At 59.7% G+C, this 15,711-nt stretch overlaps 1 protein-coding gene across 1 annotated transcript in view; it reads right to left on the bottom strand.

Annotated features, from left to right (window-relative positions):
• The window catches only part of DTX1 (deltex E3 ubiquitin ligase 1), an 80,115-nt gene extending 65,195 nt beyond the window's left edge, over positions 1 to 14,920 (bottom strand). Inside the window, exons 1-2 of the mRNA XM_067550264.1 lie at positions 14,806 to 14,920; positions 12,295 to 13,616 (exon numbers count right to left, since the gene is read on the bottom strand). Of these exons, the coding sequence (XP_067406365.1) occupies positions 12,295 to 12,553 (259 nt within the window). The 5' untranslated portion in view covers positions 12,554 to 13,616; positions 14,806 to 14,920. The remainder of the gene's footprint in view (positions 1 to 12,294; positions 13,617 to 14,805) is intronic.
• Between the last annotated feature and the right edge of the window lie 791 nt (positions 14,921 to 15,711).

Here is a 15,711-nt window from a genome sequence, read left to right as displayed (position 1 = left end):
TTGCGTGGTACCAAGCTGAAGACTTTACTGAAGTCTGGGTGTGTTACATCAACGTTATTACTTTTATCAGCCTCTGAAAACCAGCTAGTGATTGTTGGGGCATCCAAAAAATATCACTAGTCACACAGTCTTCAAAGTCAATCTCTTTCCACCCAGCCAGCTCGTTCACACTGCTTTGGTCAGCGAAGGTCCTGCAGTGTCTCCCTGCTTTCTCCTTCATGGTCCCATGTCCCTGCTACCTTCTCTAGGCTCATTAACACTGAGTATCAGCCAGAGGAGGTCACTTTAGTGCCACGAGGTGTCTCCACTGTTCCATCCCCCCAAGAGCTGAGGGTGCTGCCTAGCCAGCCCTGGGGAGTGAGGAATGAGACCAGGATCCAGACGCTGACCCATTTCATCCTGGGGACGGAAACATGAAGAGAGGCAGAGGTTTGAGACCAATGTTGAGTGACCGTCTCTTCCCAGACTTGGCTTTCCGACTTAACCCACGGCCTCCAGGCCACCCGGTCTGAAGAAAGAATTTTCCCCAGCCCTGATCTAGAGGGATTGAGGGCAGAGCTTTGTGTGCTTCACCCAGGTCTCTGTTCCAGGAGGTGGGTGAGCAATGCCCTAGCTGTGTGACATCCGTGTGTGACTGGTGGGTTAGCAACGTCCCGTGTGCGGAATCTGTGGGTCCTTTATGCCCATGCTGGCAGGAGCGACACCTGGTTCCTGATTCTGGGCTCCCGTCACTCAGGCATCTCTTTCCGTCTCAGCAAGGGCCGGGCGTCCTTGCTCTGAAGGTTTGATACCATTGTATTTTGGAAGGACACCGCACTTTTTCCAAACCAGCAGGTGGTCTGGTGACCAATTAGCTTCCTCCGCCAGGCAGCCCCTCCTGCATGGAGGTCGGTGGCTGATGGGAAGATTGTGGCTCTTTCAATACAGACCCAGTGAAGTGGGGATCCTAGCCCGCCAAAGAGGGAATCCAGCCTGGAAACTCTCCAGCTTTCATTTCTCATCAGCTTCAGGTCAGAACTGCACCTCACACCATTCAGCAGCTTGGCAATGCGCTTACTGACAGCACACAACCCTAAGGCTGCTTCAGCATGTAGGTGCCCCTGGAAAGCTCTGTGCTGACCATCAGTCACCTCCTATCTCGCTTTGGCTAGGCCCGTTCTTTACTGCCCTGCACCTGCACCGGGCTGCATCTTAGAAGGAAAAGTGTGTCCAGTATCCATTCCTGGCGTGCAAAACAATCTGGCCTGGGCCAGGTGCAGGTGAGACTGTGCAAAGCCTGCAGCAGACCAGGCAGGCAGAGCACTAACCAGCAGCTCGTTCCCTTGGCATAAGGAATAGGCTCAGCTGCACCGAGATGGAGAAAGACAGGAAGTGTCTATTGAATCTGCTGGGAGCCAGGACTCCTGGGCCCATGGGACCGGAGATGAACCGGATCTGGATTTCTGTGCCCACTCGGAATGGACTCTGGGTAGATCTCCACTGTTAAATCCCATTAGGACTCTGTTCTCTGTTCAGCTGGCAGGAGGACGTGGTGCGTCTCTGCGGACGGAGCTGGGAAGCTATTGATTTCTCGACACGGCTGCCACCACTAAGTAAACCGCTATTAATTCCATGTGCATCCCACAGGCTGCTAGAGTCAGAGGGCTTTGTCTTTGCCTTTTCCAGACACTGGAGATCTGCAGCCAGCAAAGCCTGCTCGGAAGAGCTGACTGGAACCAGCCCAGCAACACAGGAACCCAACAGCAGCTGCTCCAGTACAGACGGGGGGCAGGGGCTCTGCCCATTGGACCTCTGTCTGATTGGCCTCGCTGATCCCACCACCTGGTCACTTCTCCACTCGGGACAGTCTCCCCTGCCACCCCTCAGTGCCACGCCATGGGAACGGGAGCCAGCCTTGGCACGAAGGAGCAATGGGACCAGTTAGAACAAGCAGGCACTGGCCTGGGCGGGGGAAGGGTCTGCTGAAGTGGAGGCTGAAGTTAGGGAGTGTTGCATGGGCAGCTGACGGCTGCAGTGGAGGGAGGGTTAGAGCCAGGCTTGCTCCCTACTCCCTCGAGGCTGGTGAGCACCCATGGGTGCGCTGCGCTGCACTGCACACCACTATTTATTGCAACTCCCTCTCCATAGGCGAGATGGCAGGGAGGAGGAGGAGGGATCTGGCCAGGGTGAGCGGGGTCAGGGTTCCCATTCTGCTGAGGAGACGCTGGGAAAAGGAGCAGAGAGAAGTGATCCTACAAGAAAATGGGAGCAGAGAGTGAAATACAAACAGAGAGAGTGTGGAAGGGGGGACCAAAGAGGGGCAGAGAGAGATCTGCATGGAAAACAGATACAGCAAGTAACTTCTCCCCAAGGCAACTGCTTGAGCTGCCATGCTTTTGTCACATCTCTCCTATCATTCATGCTGAGCACAGGACTCTCTCTGGGTAGAAAGCACAGGGGACTGCGTTTATTTCTCAACTGACTCTCCCGTGACTACAGCCTGGGTTTAAATGCCAGGAATAAAGGTCCATGAATCCAAAGTCTTTTTGTAAATCCTCCATAATAGGGAGAGAGGGTTGCAAGAGAACTAATAACAAGAATTTCTGCTATAAGCTGGGGATGCATCAGTTGGAAGTGACAGAGGAGGAGAAGGACCTTGGTGTATCGGTTGATCACAGGATGACCATGAGCCACCAATGTGATGTGGCCATGAAAAAAGCTAATGCTAAGCTAAGGACTCTTGGATGCATCAGGCGAGGTATTTCCAGTAGAGCTAGGGAGGTGTTAGTACCGTTATACAAGGCGCTGGTGAGATCTCATCTGGAACACTGTCTGCAGTTCTGGCCCCCCAGGTTTAAGAAAGATGAATTCAAACTGGAACAGCTGCAGAGAAGGGCTACTAGGATGATCCATGGAATGGAAAACCTGCCTTATGAGAGGAGACTCAAAGAGCTTGGCTTGTTTAGCCTACCCAAAAGAAGGCTGAGGGGAGATGTGATGCTCTCTGTAAATACATCAGAGAGATAAATACCAGGGCGGGAGAGGAGTTATTTAAGTACAGCGCCAATGTGGACACAAGAACTAATGGATATAAACTGGCCATCAGGAAGTTTAGACTTGAAAGTAGACGCAGGTTTCTAATCATCGGGGGAGTGAAGTTCTGGAACAGCCTCCCAAGGGGAGCAGTGGGGGCAAAAAACCGAGCTGGCTTCAAGACTGAGCTGAATATATTTCTGGAGGGGATGGTCGGATGGGACAGCCTAATTTGGCAATTGGCTGATCTTTGACTCCTGGCGGTAGGTATGAAAACAGCCGGTGCAGGGATGTTAGATGGGGGGGTTCTGAGTTATTACAGAGAATTCCTTCTTGGGTGTCTGGCTGGTGAGTCTAGCCCACATGCTCAGGGTTTAGCTGATCGCCATATTTGGGGCCAGGAAGGAATTTTCCCCAGGGCAGATTGGCAAAGGCCCTGGGGGTTTTTGCGCCTTCCTCTGTGGCATGGGGCATGGCTCACTTGCTGGTGGATTCTCTGTACCTTAAAGTCTTTAAACCATGATTTGAGGACTGCAGTAACTCAGTCGTAGGTCAGGGTCTGTCCCAGGAGTGGGTGGGGGAGGTTCTGTGGCCTGCGATGTGCAGGAGGTCAGATTAGATCATCATATTGGTCCCTTCTGACATTAGAGTCTATGAGCATCCCCCATTCTGGCTTCCATCATCCCTATTTAGCCCCTTATGTTCCCATAGCACCACTGATCCACATCACTGCGACATGCTTCCCAAACTCCTCTCCCAGGCACTGTCATGATGAGCTCATTAAGGTGGAGATGAGGTTCCCACTCTAACCCCCCCCCCCCCCCAAAGCGTTTGTCAATTGCTCAGATTGTCTCCCGATAAAATCCCCTTCGGTCTGCAAGTTTATATGCTTGGGGCCAGATCCTAGGCCTGCGTACATTGGGGTAGCTCCATCGATGCCAATGGGCCAGATCCCTTGTGGGGGTAAATCAGTATAGCTCCGCTGCAGTCAATGGAACTTTGCTGATTTGCACCAACTGAGGATCTGGCCACATCCCAGAGCTGATGGGCTGACAGCTAGATGAAAGATCAAAGATGATCTCCTTTTCTGTGATGCCTGCACAGAACTTGACACCGGTTAGACAGCTGACAAGCTGAGGCCTCTGCCCACAGTGCTGGCCGGTACTGTCACCTGGTACTCCCCATCTGTCTGTCTGCAGCCATCAGTTGTCTTCGTCTTACACCGCCATCTAAGTCTGGGGGCAGGAACGGTCTTTTTTATCTGTCATTGTACAGCACCTAGCACAATGGGGTCCTCATTTTGATCCAGACTGGCCTCATGTGCACTACAGGATGGGGTATGCTATCCTGGGAAGCAGTGACTCTGGAAAAGATTTGGGGGCATGGTGGATAATCAGCTGAACACAAGGCGTGATGCTGTGGGAGCAAGTAAGTGCTGACTCCGTGGGTGTTCCGGGGCTCAAGCACCCACACACAGAAAATAGGGGGCGCTTAGTACCCACCGGGACTGGCTGCTGCAAACCAGCTGTTTGGGGTGGAGGTGCCCCAAACAGCTGAGTCGCAGGGCCAACTCTCACTGTGGCCCCGCACCCTGCCTCTTCCCCCGAGGCCCAGGCTCTGCTCTGCACCAGCACCCACAGGCAAAACCCAGAGTCAGCGCCGAGATGTCTCTTTTTGGCCCTGTGTGACTGCTGCTGGAATCCTGTGTCCAGTTCTAGACTTCAAGCAGGATGTTGACAAATTGGAGAGGGGCCAGAGAAGAGCCGCGAGGATGATTAAAGGTCTGGAAAACCTGCCTTCTAGCGACAGACTCGAGGCTCCATCGATGTAGCTTAACAAAAAGGAAGTCAAGGGGTGACTTGATCACAGTTGATAGGTAGCTACACGGGCAACAAACATTTGACAATATCTGATAATCTAGCAGAAAAGGTCTAACACGATCCAACGGCTGGAAGCTGAAGCTGGACAAATTCAGACGAGGAATAAGGCGTACATTTTTAATGACGAGAGAAATGAGCCATTGGAACAACTTAACAAGGGCTGCGTGCACTCCCCATCACTGACACTTTGAAACCAAGATAGGATGTTGCTCTCAAAGATCTGCGCTGGGAATTATGTGGAGGTCGGGATCTGGCCGGTGCAATGCAGTAGGTCAGACTAGATGATCACAACGGTTCCTTCTGGCCTTGGAATCTATGAAACCTCACTCCTGAGCAGCGGGACCCACTGCTATTCCAGTCTCAGGTCCCCGTCCTCCCGCCCACCCACACAAGACCTCCTCAGCCCTGATCTGACCTGCCGTTCCTGGGTCCCACACACACAGCTCTGCCCGTGCTTTTCACGCTGACCTGAAGCCCGCACCAACTCTGCTCTTCCAGTGCGGGTTTCCCTTCCACCCCCCGACACACACGCAGGTGAGGTCTGCTGCTGCTCCTCTGGGAGCTCTCTTGAGTAGAGGTGGTGAACCCCGTGGGAGCTCGGTGCTTGCAACACACCCAAGTTGTTTTCACTGGGGACATGAGACAGGATCTGAACGCAGGCATCCTAAGGTGAACAACAGCCAAGCACCCCCTGCCCCTCCGCTACGGAGAGCCTGGGCTGCTCTGCTGTCACACACCGCTGCCCCAGGACAAGAGGAGATGGAAATCCCATCAATGCTGTGCATTGCCCTGCAGGTCCCTAAGTCCCTTTCCTCGTTACTCTATCAGGCTGCACTTGTGCTACTGAGCCTGTCTCTCTTTGCACCCTGAGGACAGATCAGAGACACACTGGCGGGAGGTGTACGTGGGCTGGGCTGTTCCTGAGAGCCTGGGATTCGCTGAGCTGCCACAGCCACCCCTTTGCTTCTTTCCAGCTGACTCCTCTTCCCGTTGTTTCTGTGAACCTTGCTTCTCCTTGGCTTGGGTTCCCAGCCCCTCCCAGCAAGTAGCCCCCACTGAAGGGAAGAGCCACAATACCTTGGAGGATCTGGGTCTTAGATTGGGACCTCCTTGGGGCAGGGACCATCTCATCTTTCTGTGCCTGTATACAGCCGGGTCCTGCTCCATGTCTGGCACAATAGTAAATAACAACAGCAGGGGTCTTCTCCGTGAAAGCATTGCTCACCAGAGCATGAGCCCTCCGTAGCCACGAGATGAACCCGCTGCCAGGCAGAATGTAGAAGGACCCACCTACAAAAAATGCACCCACTGCAGCGGGAGGTGGGTCCAATGGCACATAGCACTGGGTGGGTCTCGGGATCTCATGCTCCTCTGCTAAGCTCCCGTCTGGGGACTGCACTGCACTAACTGCACCCAAAGGCAATGGAAGATCCGATCCAAGATCTGCCGGTGCGACCCCAGCCCCATCCATGGGGTGGATGGATGTGTATATCTCACCCCACCCAGGGGCTCGGCCCACTGCCCCACTCAGGACAAATAAAACCTCTGGGCAGCTCATCACAGTTCACAGCCACTCTTCTGGACAAAGGATCCACGCCATGACAGCCGTCTGGTGCCCAGTCTCCAGAGTGGCCAGCCTAGCAGTGGCAGTGAAACGCAGCAGTAGGACCTGGCAGGCACAGCAGAGCACTCAAGAGCACTTGCGAATGGCTCCTGAATTCGAGATCTCTATAAGACAAGGCACAGGGCCTCCGCTAGAAACCCAGAGCTGCCCTGCCGCGGGGGTAAGCCGAGAGTGCAGCTCCAGGGTCTAACCCAGCGGTTCTCGTCGTGGGCCGCACACGCAGCTCTGTGCGTTACGTGAGTCACAGCCACACCGTACATCTACATGGGCCGGAGGATGCCACGTGGCCCAGCTGTGTGCTGACTGGGCTGCAAGCGGCTTGTGGGTCGAGACCCCAGGGCCATGAGCCGTGTATCCTTGGATCTGCATTTGACAGTGGGTCTCACTCACCCTCCTGGAAATATGAACGGAGCCAGAATAACGTGAGATCGGGGGTGGCTTTTTCAAAAGTGCCTATGTGATTTAGGAGCCAAACTCCTAGTTTCAAAATGACCGAGGCCCTAGGAGGCCAGCTCTCACTGACAGTCCCATCAGGCTCCTCCACATCTAGATCACTTTTGACAATGGGACTTAGGCTCCCAAGTGACCCCCGATGGGAGTTAGGCACCTCAATATCTTTCAGGATCTCGGCTTTAGTCACTTGGGAAGCTAAGTCCCTTTGAGGATCTGGGCCCTAGGTACTTACAGAAAATGTTCCCCCTGGTCTCCTTGTGGGATTTCCACTAGCCAGGAACAGAGAGGACCCAGTTTTGTCTGCATTTGCCCCACCCCTGGGGCTCTGTGGCAGTGTGAAAAACACCCCCAAACCGGAGCTCTGTGCTGCGTCTTGGGAACTCAGCCGGCTCCCCTGCGGCTGTAGAACGGGGGGGAGGAGCACAGACAGACGGAAGAGAGCGACCAGACCACGTCAGAACGTGGCCAGCCACACACCAGCAGCAGCCGTGAAGGGGGATCCCACCTCGCGTCACAGGTCAAAGCGCACCATGCAGAGTACGGCAGGCGCAAGCCACTGGGCAAAGCCGGCCGGACGTGCGGAGTCTCCCCTCTGCAGGTGTTTGGCTACACACACAGCTCGAGCAGGGCTGGGGGACATGGGGGGAGGGGCTCAAGCCACAGTCACCTCCCCTGCTGCTCCTGGAGGAGGACCATGGATGGGTTGGTTCATTGCCCTCTGAGCCTGCCACTGGAGGGCAGGTAGGACCAGCCCAGGGGCACCCGCACCAAAAAGGCCCAGCAATGGGGCCCTCAAATACCCTGTGGTCTGTGCCTGTCCCGGACAGGTTGCCGGCTGTGTTGTAAGGACAACAGGGGCAGGACCCTCACCTCCATGGGCTGAGAGCCTGATCCGGGCCCCTGCAGAGCCAGCAGCCGGGAGCCCCAGGCAGTGGGCATGGGGAGGCGATGAGCCGGGATCACGACCTCTCTGGCAGTGTCTAAGGAAAAGTCTCCCCTGTCCTGCCCTGTAGTTATCTCTGATGGGCACAGGCTGCCTTCCACTGGAGCTGCTGAGGTGGTTCCTCCTGGAAGGCAGATCTCCAGCGAGCACATGGAGATAACAGGACCCCGCCTGGCTCTGGGAGACGCCAGCAACTCTTGAGGGGACTTGGAAAGCAGCTGATGCCAAAGGCATTTGCTAGTCGGCCCTGGGGCTGGCGTCTCCATCCTGCTGCCTGTGGCAGAGCGATGCGTTTGGCTCCCCCAGGATCTACAAGGCAGATTCAGAGCCAGGAACACGGGAGGCTGGGGTCTTTCAGGGCTTGACGGATAGATCCTGCACTGCTGACAGGCCTGCTGGCTTGGACTCCCCACGGCACTTGTCAGGATCCGTGGGTCTGAAGCAGGATCTGCCAGCTTGCACTATGCCTTCCTGCAGTCTGTCAGGCTTTGGGGGCCTCATGCAATACAAGCCACTGCCCCAGCAGACGCCAGGAGCCAGCCATGGAGGAGGTGGCTCAGGATATGGGTTGGTCAGAGATGCTCGAGGCTTTTAGCAACGCAGGGGCACAGGAGCAGCCAGGGCAGGAGGCGGTTAGAGAGGTTGGGAGCCTGGCCAAGGCAGTGTGCTCAGGGGTTTCAGGGCGTGGGGGGCTGCATGGCTGGGAGCTTTGTGGGCATGACAAGAGCCCTGGCAAAGGGAACAGCCGGCTGGGCAGCGGGCATGGCTGGAGTCCTTGGGCACTGTCTGAGGGTTTTGGGGGCGCACCAGACGCCGGAGCTGTGGGTCCAGCGGAACCACGTCCCCGGGAGGCTGGTTGTGGGGCACACAGTTCCATGGCATTCCCATGCATGTAAATGCAAACTCACCCACGCCCACACATTACCATGAGGCTCTGCTCACACACGGCGAGTGTGGCTACAGGCCACGGTGGCACGGTGGCATTGTGAGTGCGTGGCTATAGGCACATTCTGGGCTCTCGCTTCCCTCCAGCTAGGGACTGGGATAACACTGACAAACTCATGACATGTGTGACCTGACTCAGTATTTGAACTGCTGGAAGAGCTGCCATGGTCACCCCAGCCATCCTCTTCCCCTACGCAAAGGGCTGCATTAGCAGTGCAGAGCTGGTAGCCCGCAGCCCCCAGACTCGGCACAACCCCCCCGGCTGTTTGACTGCAACAGCCTTTGCTTTCCCACCCATCCGCTCCCAGCGCTGACCCGACCGGAGGCAGGAGGGACCGCTGTGTCCCGAGGAAGCTCGGCCGTCTGGCAAAGAGCACTGAAAACACGCAGGGTTAAAGGCCAGCGCTGGTCTGCAGCTGAGCAAACAGACAGATACCCGCTTGTCTGCCTTCATCAGCCCAGCTGCAGACAAGCGGGAAAGCGGCTCCCTGCTCCCACCCCCGCTCAGTTACTGGGAGCTCTGGAAACGTACTGCTCTGCACCTGCAGGGTGAAGAGATCGTGTCAGGGTGTAGCAAAGGGCTGAGCCAAGCCACCCGTGCCACAGGGAGCCCTGAACGGAGCAGCACTCCCAGATAAATGGGGTGGGCTAGACGGATCCCTCTGGAGCTGGGAGGGTGAAATGGTGCGCCTGGGAAAGCTGTGTCGGAGCAGTGGAGACACTGGCAGGTAGCACAGATGCTGGAGCGCTCAGCTGGCTAAGCCAGCCAGGGAGACTCGCCGGGAGATGGGCTGACCCACAACGCCCGGCACCACCCAGCCCACTTTGGCGGCAGCACCAGCTGATCCTGGGCCCAATGGGGGCTGCTCGTGGCTTGCAGGTTGGGCACCCACTTCCCTCCAGGCAGATCCCCGTGTTGTGGGTATGTTGGGGGCAGGAAGCAGGCAAGCTACCCACAGTCTGCCGTGCCAGGCCAGGCCATTGGGGCTGGCGCTGGGTCCCCCCGGCCTTGTGACTGCTCTGAAACCAGGCCAAGCCAGATGTCTGTTTCCCTTTCCTGCAAACAGGCGGGTGTGGGAAAACAGGTGCAGCATGTGGCAGAGCAGAGGGGCGGCCCGCAGGGCTGGGTGTTAACCACACTGCACGGGGCGGGGAGGGCTGATGGGTGGGGGAGGGGCATTTTCAGACAAGGTTTGCATCTCCTGGGAACCCTAAGAAGCCTTTGATCTTTAAAGCCACAGCCCCTTCCTGCCCATCTCTTCCCCTGCGCCGCCTATCCTAGCCTCCCCCCGCCGCCCATCCTCCTCTCCCCCCTCTGGACTGGTAGGTCCCTCGAAATAGTGTTCAGTGTGTTCCCAGCTATTTAAAGGGCCCTACCCAATTTCTGTGTGCTACACCCACCTCCCCTTCCCTGCCCCCGGCACCGGGCAGGGGCCTGGTGTTAGCCCCCGGGGCTCCGAGCCGGAACGCAGACCTGAACGCATTCCCTTCGGCACAACAGGGGCGTCGCCCAGTGGCTAATGCAGGGCAGGAGATGCCAGTGCGGGATGGCGGAGCCACAGGGGATCCCAGGGCTTGCCCACGCCGGCCAGCACTGCCATGGGCCCCTCTGGGGGCTCTGTTGCTAAGGGGTGCCCGCGTCGGGCCCAGCTCTCAGTGTAAACGGGTGTGAAATGGGCAGTAAAGCTCTCGGGGCAAAATTCTGCCAAGCTAAACAGCCCTGTCACGACCGCACGCTGGCCGGGTCCAGCTGTCCTGCGAGGGCTGCAGCACAGCTCCGGCGGCATGCGCACACGAAGCCCCTCTGCGGGCCCAGGCTCTAGTGCACTGAGCGAGCACACACTGCCCTGCTGACCTGGCCAGGGGAGCCGGCGCTGAGGAAAGACGCCACGCATGGAGCTGTGGGACCTACGCTGCAGCTGGCCGGAGCGTGAAGCAGTTAGCGTCTATGCTCTGCACCGGGCGCAGCCAGGGCGTAGGCACAATGGGGCAGACCCATTCCGGAGCAGCCAGGAGAGACTGACCCCAGAGGCTCTGTTCCAGGGTTGGCCAGGAGCCCGGTGCGGCTGGACTTTGGGGGTTGCCTGGTGCTGTATGAATGCTCCTGCAGTGCAGAGGGATCCATGCCTCACCAGGGAGTCTCTGGGCCTCCATTCCTAGTTACCCGGGACAACACACGCAGCCCTAATACGTGCAGCTCTCTGGAGCTTCCTGGAACCTGACTGCTGACGGGGCAGTCCCGTAACAACCACCCCACAGCACACCTCGGCTCTCAGGAGCAGGCACCCTCAGACAATCGGAGCTTGCACCCGCCCTGGCTCCACCGCTAGGACACAGCGACGCAGAAGGAAGCCACTCGGCCCTTTGTGCGCTGGAGACGCAGGGAGCTAGGCTTCAGCAAAGTGCTCTGGCCTGGCTGGGGCTTGACCTTGCAGCCCTTGGACCTGAAAGCAGCAGCAGAGCAGCGTTTCCACGGGCCATTCGTGTCACTGGGGCGGCGCTCCTGCCATCGCTGGCGGCTCTGCCTGGCAACAAGACGCACGGCGTGCTGCCACTTACACTGCCAGGAGCTCCCCGTTTGCCAAACGCGAGACATGGCCGGGGCCGCCCGGCAGTCAGGATGACGCAGCACCAGTGCCTACCACTCGCTCGCCAGCTTCTTTCCTATTGCCATTGCTGCTTTCCAGGCAAAGCTACTGCTGTCTTGCTAACCCATACGCTGCCGCGCCACGGGCGGCTAACGCCCGCGGAGCACTGTGCATGGACGTCCCGTGGTATGGACAGCTTTCCAGAGCTGCCACAAAGCCCAGGCAGCTGGAGAAGAAGTGGGGGCTGGCGGAACAATGGAGGTCCTGGGATTTATTATCATGGCTACAATGGTACCAAGCCTGAGGCCCACTGTGCTAAGCGCTGCACAGACAGCCTGAGACGGGCCTGTCCTGAAGCATTTATCATCAAAATGGATAAAAGGATTCGCATCTTCGTTTCACAGACGGAGAACTGGTGGGCAGAGAGATGAAATGACTTGCCCAAGGGGTCTGTGGCAGAGCCCGGAACCAAATCCCGACCCACAGTTAGCCACAAGAGCACCGTGACAGGTGTTGGGAGCAGCCCGGCTGATTCAGCCCCCTGCCACTGGCGCCCTAAGCCTGATACCAAGTGGCGGGACCTCTTATCACCTGTTGGGGGCGAGGAACCCCGGTGGGCAGTCTGTATTCCACTGTCGCCAGAGCCACGGCTCTCCTGGGGCCAGGTGTCTGGCGCTGCCGCGTCCAGCCACATGAGGGGAGCAGACACCTCCCCCCGACGCGAACCCTGAACCCAGCAGAGACGCTGAGGGTCCTGAGGAGCCCTGAAGCCCAACCGCATTGGCAGCTCTCCACCTCGGCCCGAGATCTCGGCACTCGCCCCCCCAGACACGCAGAGCCCGTCCTTACCTGTGTCCTGGCGGAACTGGTGCATGGACTGCAGGTCGATGATGTACGGCGCCAGCTGGGCATCCACCTGCCCCAGCACCACGCTGCCCCGGGCGTCCTCCTTCAGCACGTTCTCGATGTGGTGGCAGACGGCCGCCGTGTAGGGCCGCCAGCGCCCGTGCTCGTTCAGCCACTCCCACACCACCACGCGGGCCAGGTTCTGCGGCGGGAAGCCCAGCCCGTTCACCGAGATCAGCACCCCCGAGCTCGGCCGCGCCATGGTGCCCGGCTGGCAGGCAGCAGAGGGGGTTGGAGACGGAGGAGGTCTCAGCAGGAAGGCATCTTCCCAGGCCCCAGGCCCTGTGGGGGTGGTTCTCTGGGCCAGATTGGCTCGACCTTTCACCTCCGGCTTCACGGCTCTCCGGAAAGCCGAGTGGATGGGAAGGACAGAATCTCTGCAGCGCGCTGGCCCGGAGGAACGATCCTGGGCAGTGCTGCACACAGCCTGTAGATTCTCTAGCTATGCTGGAGCCAGTGCTTGGCCACACCCAGTCCTGGTGCTCCAAAGACCTGGCGCGGCTGCTGGGAGCAGACGGAAAATGGCCCAGTCCCCGCTGCCCCTCTGTTCACAGCCAAATAGGAGGTCCCTAGGAAAATGCGAGTCCCCCGCCTGTGCTTTTCTCCTCCACCCCCCTCTTCCCTGCCCAACTCTCCTTACACCCGGCCCCGTGTGCTCTCAGGCACACGCCTCCACCACCCAGCCACGCTCTCCGCCTCCACAGCGGCAGTAATGAGAGCCTCTGCAGAGCCCTGGTCTCGGGAGCCTCCTGTCTCCGGTCCCTCGGGGAGGCTGTGCAGGGCCATGCAATCCATGCCAGGGGCGATCAGTCTCCAGACCCCCACCACACACCCTTCCCCGCCCCCAATCCCCACAGATTGCCTCACTCAGCCCCACAAGTCTCAAGGCACCCCTCCCTGCCAGACTCCTTCCTCTCCTCCCCGCTGGTCAGACAGGATCACAGCCCCGGCCCCATGGGGCACGGCTGGGGCTCGCTGCAGGTGACTCCTCTGAGATCTGTCCCTGGAGAGGGCACGTCCCCCCAGCCGGAATCACACATGCCCTGCCTGCTGCAGGGGCTCTGGCGTCTTTATTGGGGCAAGGGGGGGACGGGCTGGGCTGGGCTGCGCTGGCGGGTCTCACAAGGAGCTGCTGCAGAAGGGGACCCTTCTTCTTGCTTCCTGCTGCTCCGTCTGTCACGGATGGCTCTGCAGCACCGCACCAGGCCTCACGTAGCAAGGGGAGAGACTGCCCGTTCGCTGCCAGCCGGGCTGGGGAATGCAGCCTGCAAGGGGAGAGCACCAGTCAGTGAAGGGGCTCTAGTCTCTGCCTAGGAGAGCGGACTCCCATCCCCCCACACACATCCTCCCTCTGCAGACCCACCTCCCGGCCTCATTCTTCCTGGGCTGGCTCCTTCCCCCTCCCCCTCATCCATCCAGCTAGGCACATGCACCAGGCTGACCCCTGTGAGTCACAGCTCGGGGGGACCAAAGCCCCACCTATGTCCATTTCACCCCAGCCCATCCGGGGCCATCTAGCCCGTCCCGCCGACGCAGGATCGCCCAGTGGTTTATGCCCCTTTAAGGTGGCGGAGGGGGTGCAGGGATCAGTGCGATACAGAAGAGGGATGCTCTTATAGGCTTAAAGACCACTGCAGGCCCCTCTCCCCTTCCCACCTGCTGGTGAGCGCTCCGCAGTCCCTGGGGCTAGCCCCTGCACGGATCCTGCCGGAGCCGGGTTAAACGGAGCCTCCGACGGATTCGAGTCATGCCCCCCCCCATAAACAAACATCCTCAGCCACCAGCAGAGCCCCTCAGACAGCAAGACCGGCACATCCCCTTGGCTCGGAGCTCTCCTGCCTGCGCCAGCCCCGGCTCCAATGTACACCTGCACTGCAGGCGCAGCCCCCGGCAGCATTCCCGGCACCGGCCCCACATCCCCGCCGGGCTGGGGTGGGTCTGCACCCCCCGCACGAACCAGGTCACTGAGCTGCCTGCAGCAGCCCCCCCGCCCCCGTTTCTCGTCCCCTCCCAGACCTGCTGCACGCCAGCAACAGTGATTTGGGGCAGGGCGGGGGCTTTGCACCCTCACCCCGCAGCCACCTCGCCCTGCTGCGCGGGCAGCCAGCGCCGAGCCGGGTCCCCGGCGGGTCTGACACCCGGAGGGTCCCCGGACGCCCGCCCCGCCCCGCCCCGCGGCAGGTCCCCCGCGCTCAGCGATAGGAGACGGGGCCAGATCCCGCCGCCCCACCCGGCTGCGCCCGCGGAGGCCGGGCAGAGCCCCGGTGACCCAGGCGGGCAGGTGCCTTCCTTCTGCCCCCTGGCCAGCCAGGCTCGGGCACAGCCACGGGGGTCAGCGCGGCCCTGCACCCGGCCCGCACCGCTCCCGCAGCGCACGGGGGGGCCGGGCCCCCAGCCCCCGCCGCAAACAGCTGGCGGCCATGGCGCCGGCTCCCCCTTCACCCCCCGACCCACCTTGGGCTGCCTCCGGCTCGCCGCGCCCGGGCCGCTCCAGCCCCGGAGCCTGGCGGAGGCGGGGACGCGACTGGCTGCAGCGGCGAGGAGCGAGCGCAAAACGGGGGCGCCCGGCCCTCGCCAAAATAGCAACACGCGCAGCGCAGCGCCGCGCCGCGCCGCCGGAGGAGGCTGCGCAGAGCCTCCCTCCGCTCCGGAGCCTTCCTAACGCCGCGGCTGGGGGGGGAGGGAGCCCCCGCCTGGCCGCCGGGGCCGGTGGTGGGCGCTAGCCGGGCGGGCGGGAGGCGATGGGGAGCTCGGAGAGAAGCGGGGAGCCGGGTCCCTCGGCCAGGCGCCCGCTGGGAGAGCTGCCCCGGGGCTGGGCGCTCAGATGTGGTGTGTGGGAGGTGCCCCTCGGAGCTCCGGGCAGCTGTGATCCCTCCCTGAACCCTGCCAGCCCCCAGGCACTGTGCGCCCTCTGAGCCACCCTTCATCTCAGCAGGGCAGGTATCGTTGTCCCCAGTTTACAGCCAGGGAAACTGAGGCACAGAGCGGGGGAAGGGACTCATCCAAAAGGCTCAGTGGCAGAGTGGGGAATAAAACTCAGATATCCTGGGTCCCACTTTCTAATGCTGCCTCCAGTCCCAGCTGCACCCTATACCCAGGGTAGCACCAGGTCATATAGGTCCAGGGGGACCCAGGCCCCACCGATATTCTGGAAAGTGGGCCTAGCCCCACTAATATTGGAGCCAGGTTTGCAAACAGAAGTTTGCTAAGGAGGGGGCCTGGCTTACCTCCCCAGCCACCCTGCATTTGAGTGGAATTGTGACCTGGCACATGGGGGTGCAACATCACTCAGATTTGGCCTGGCTGCCCCTCCATCATGCCACACCTAGCGGGGTGAGGGGGCTTTACACCTGCCCAGAC

This window comes from Emydura macquarii, unplaced genomic scaffold (assembly GCF_026122565.2).
Source record: "Emydura macquarii macquarii isolate MOO-44397 ecotype Brisbane River unplaced genomic scaffold, CSIRO-AGI_Emac_v2 contig_1254, whole genome shotgun sequence".
Taxonomy (NCBI): domain Eukaryota; kingdom Metazoa; phylum Chordata; order Testudines; family Chelidae; genus Emydura; species Emydura macquarii.
This window is presented reverse-complemented; position numbering and strand designations above follow the sequence as displayed.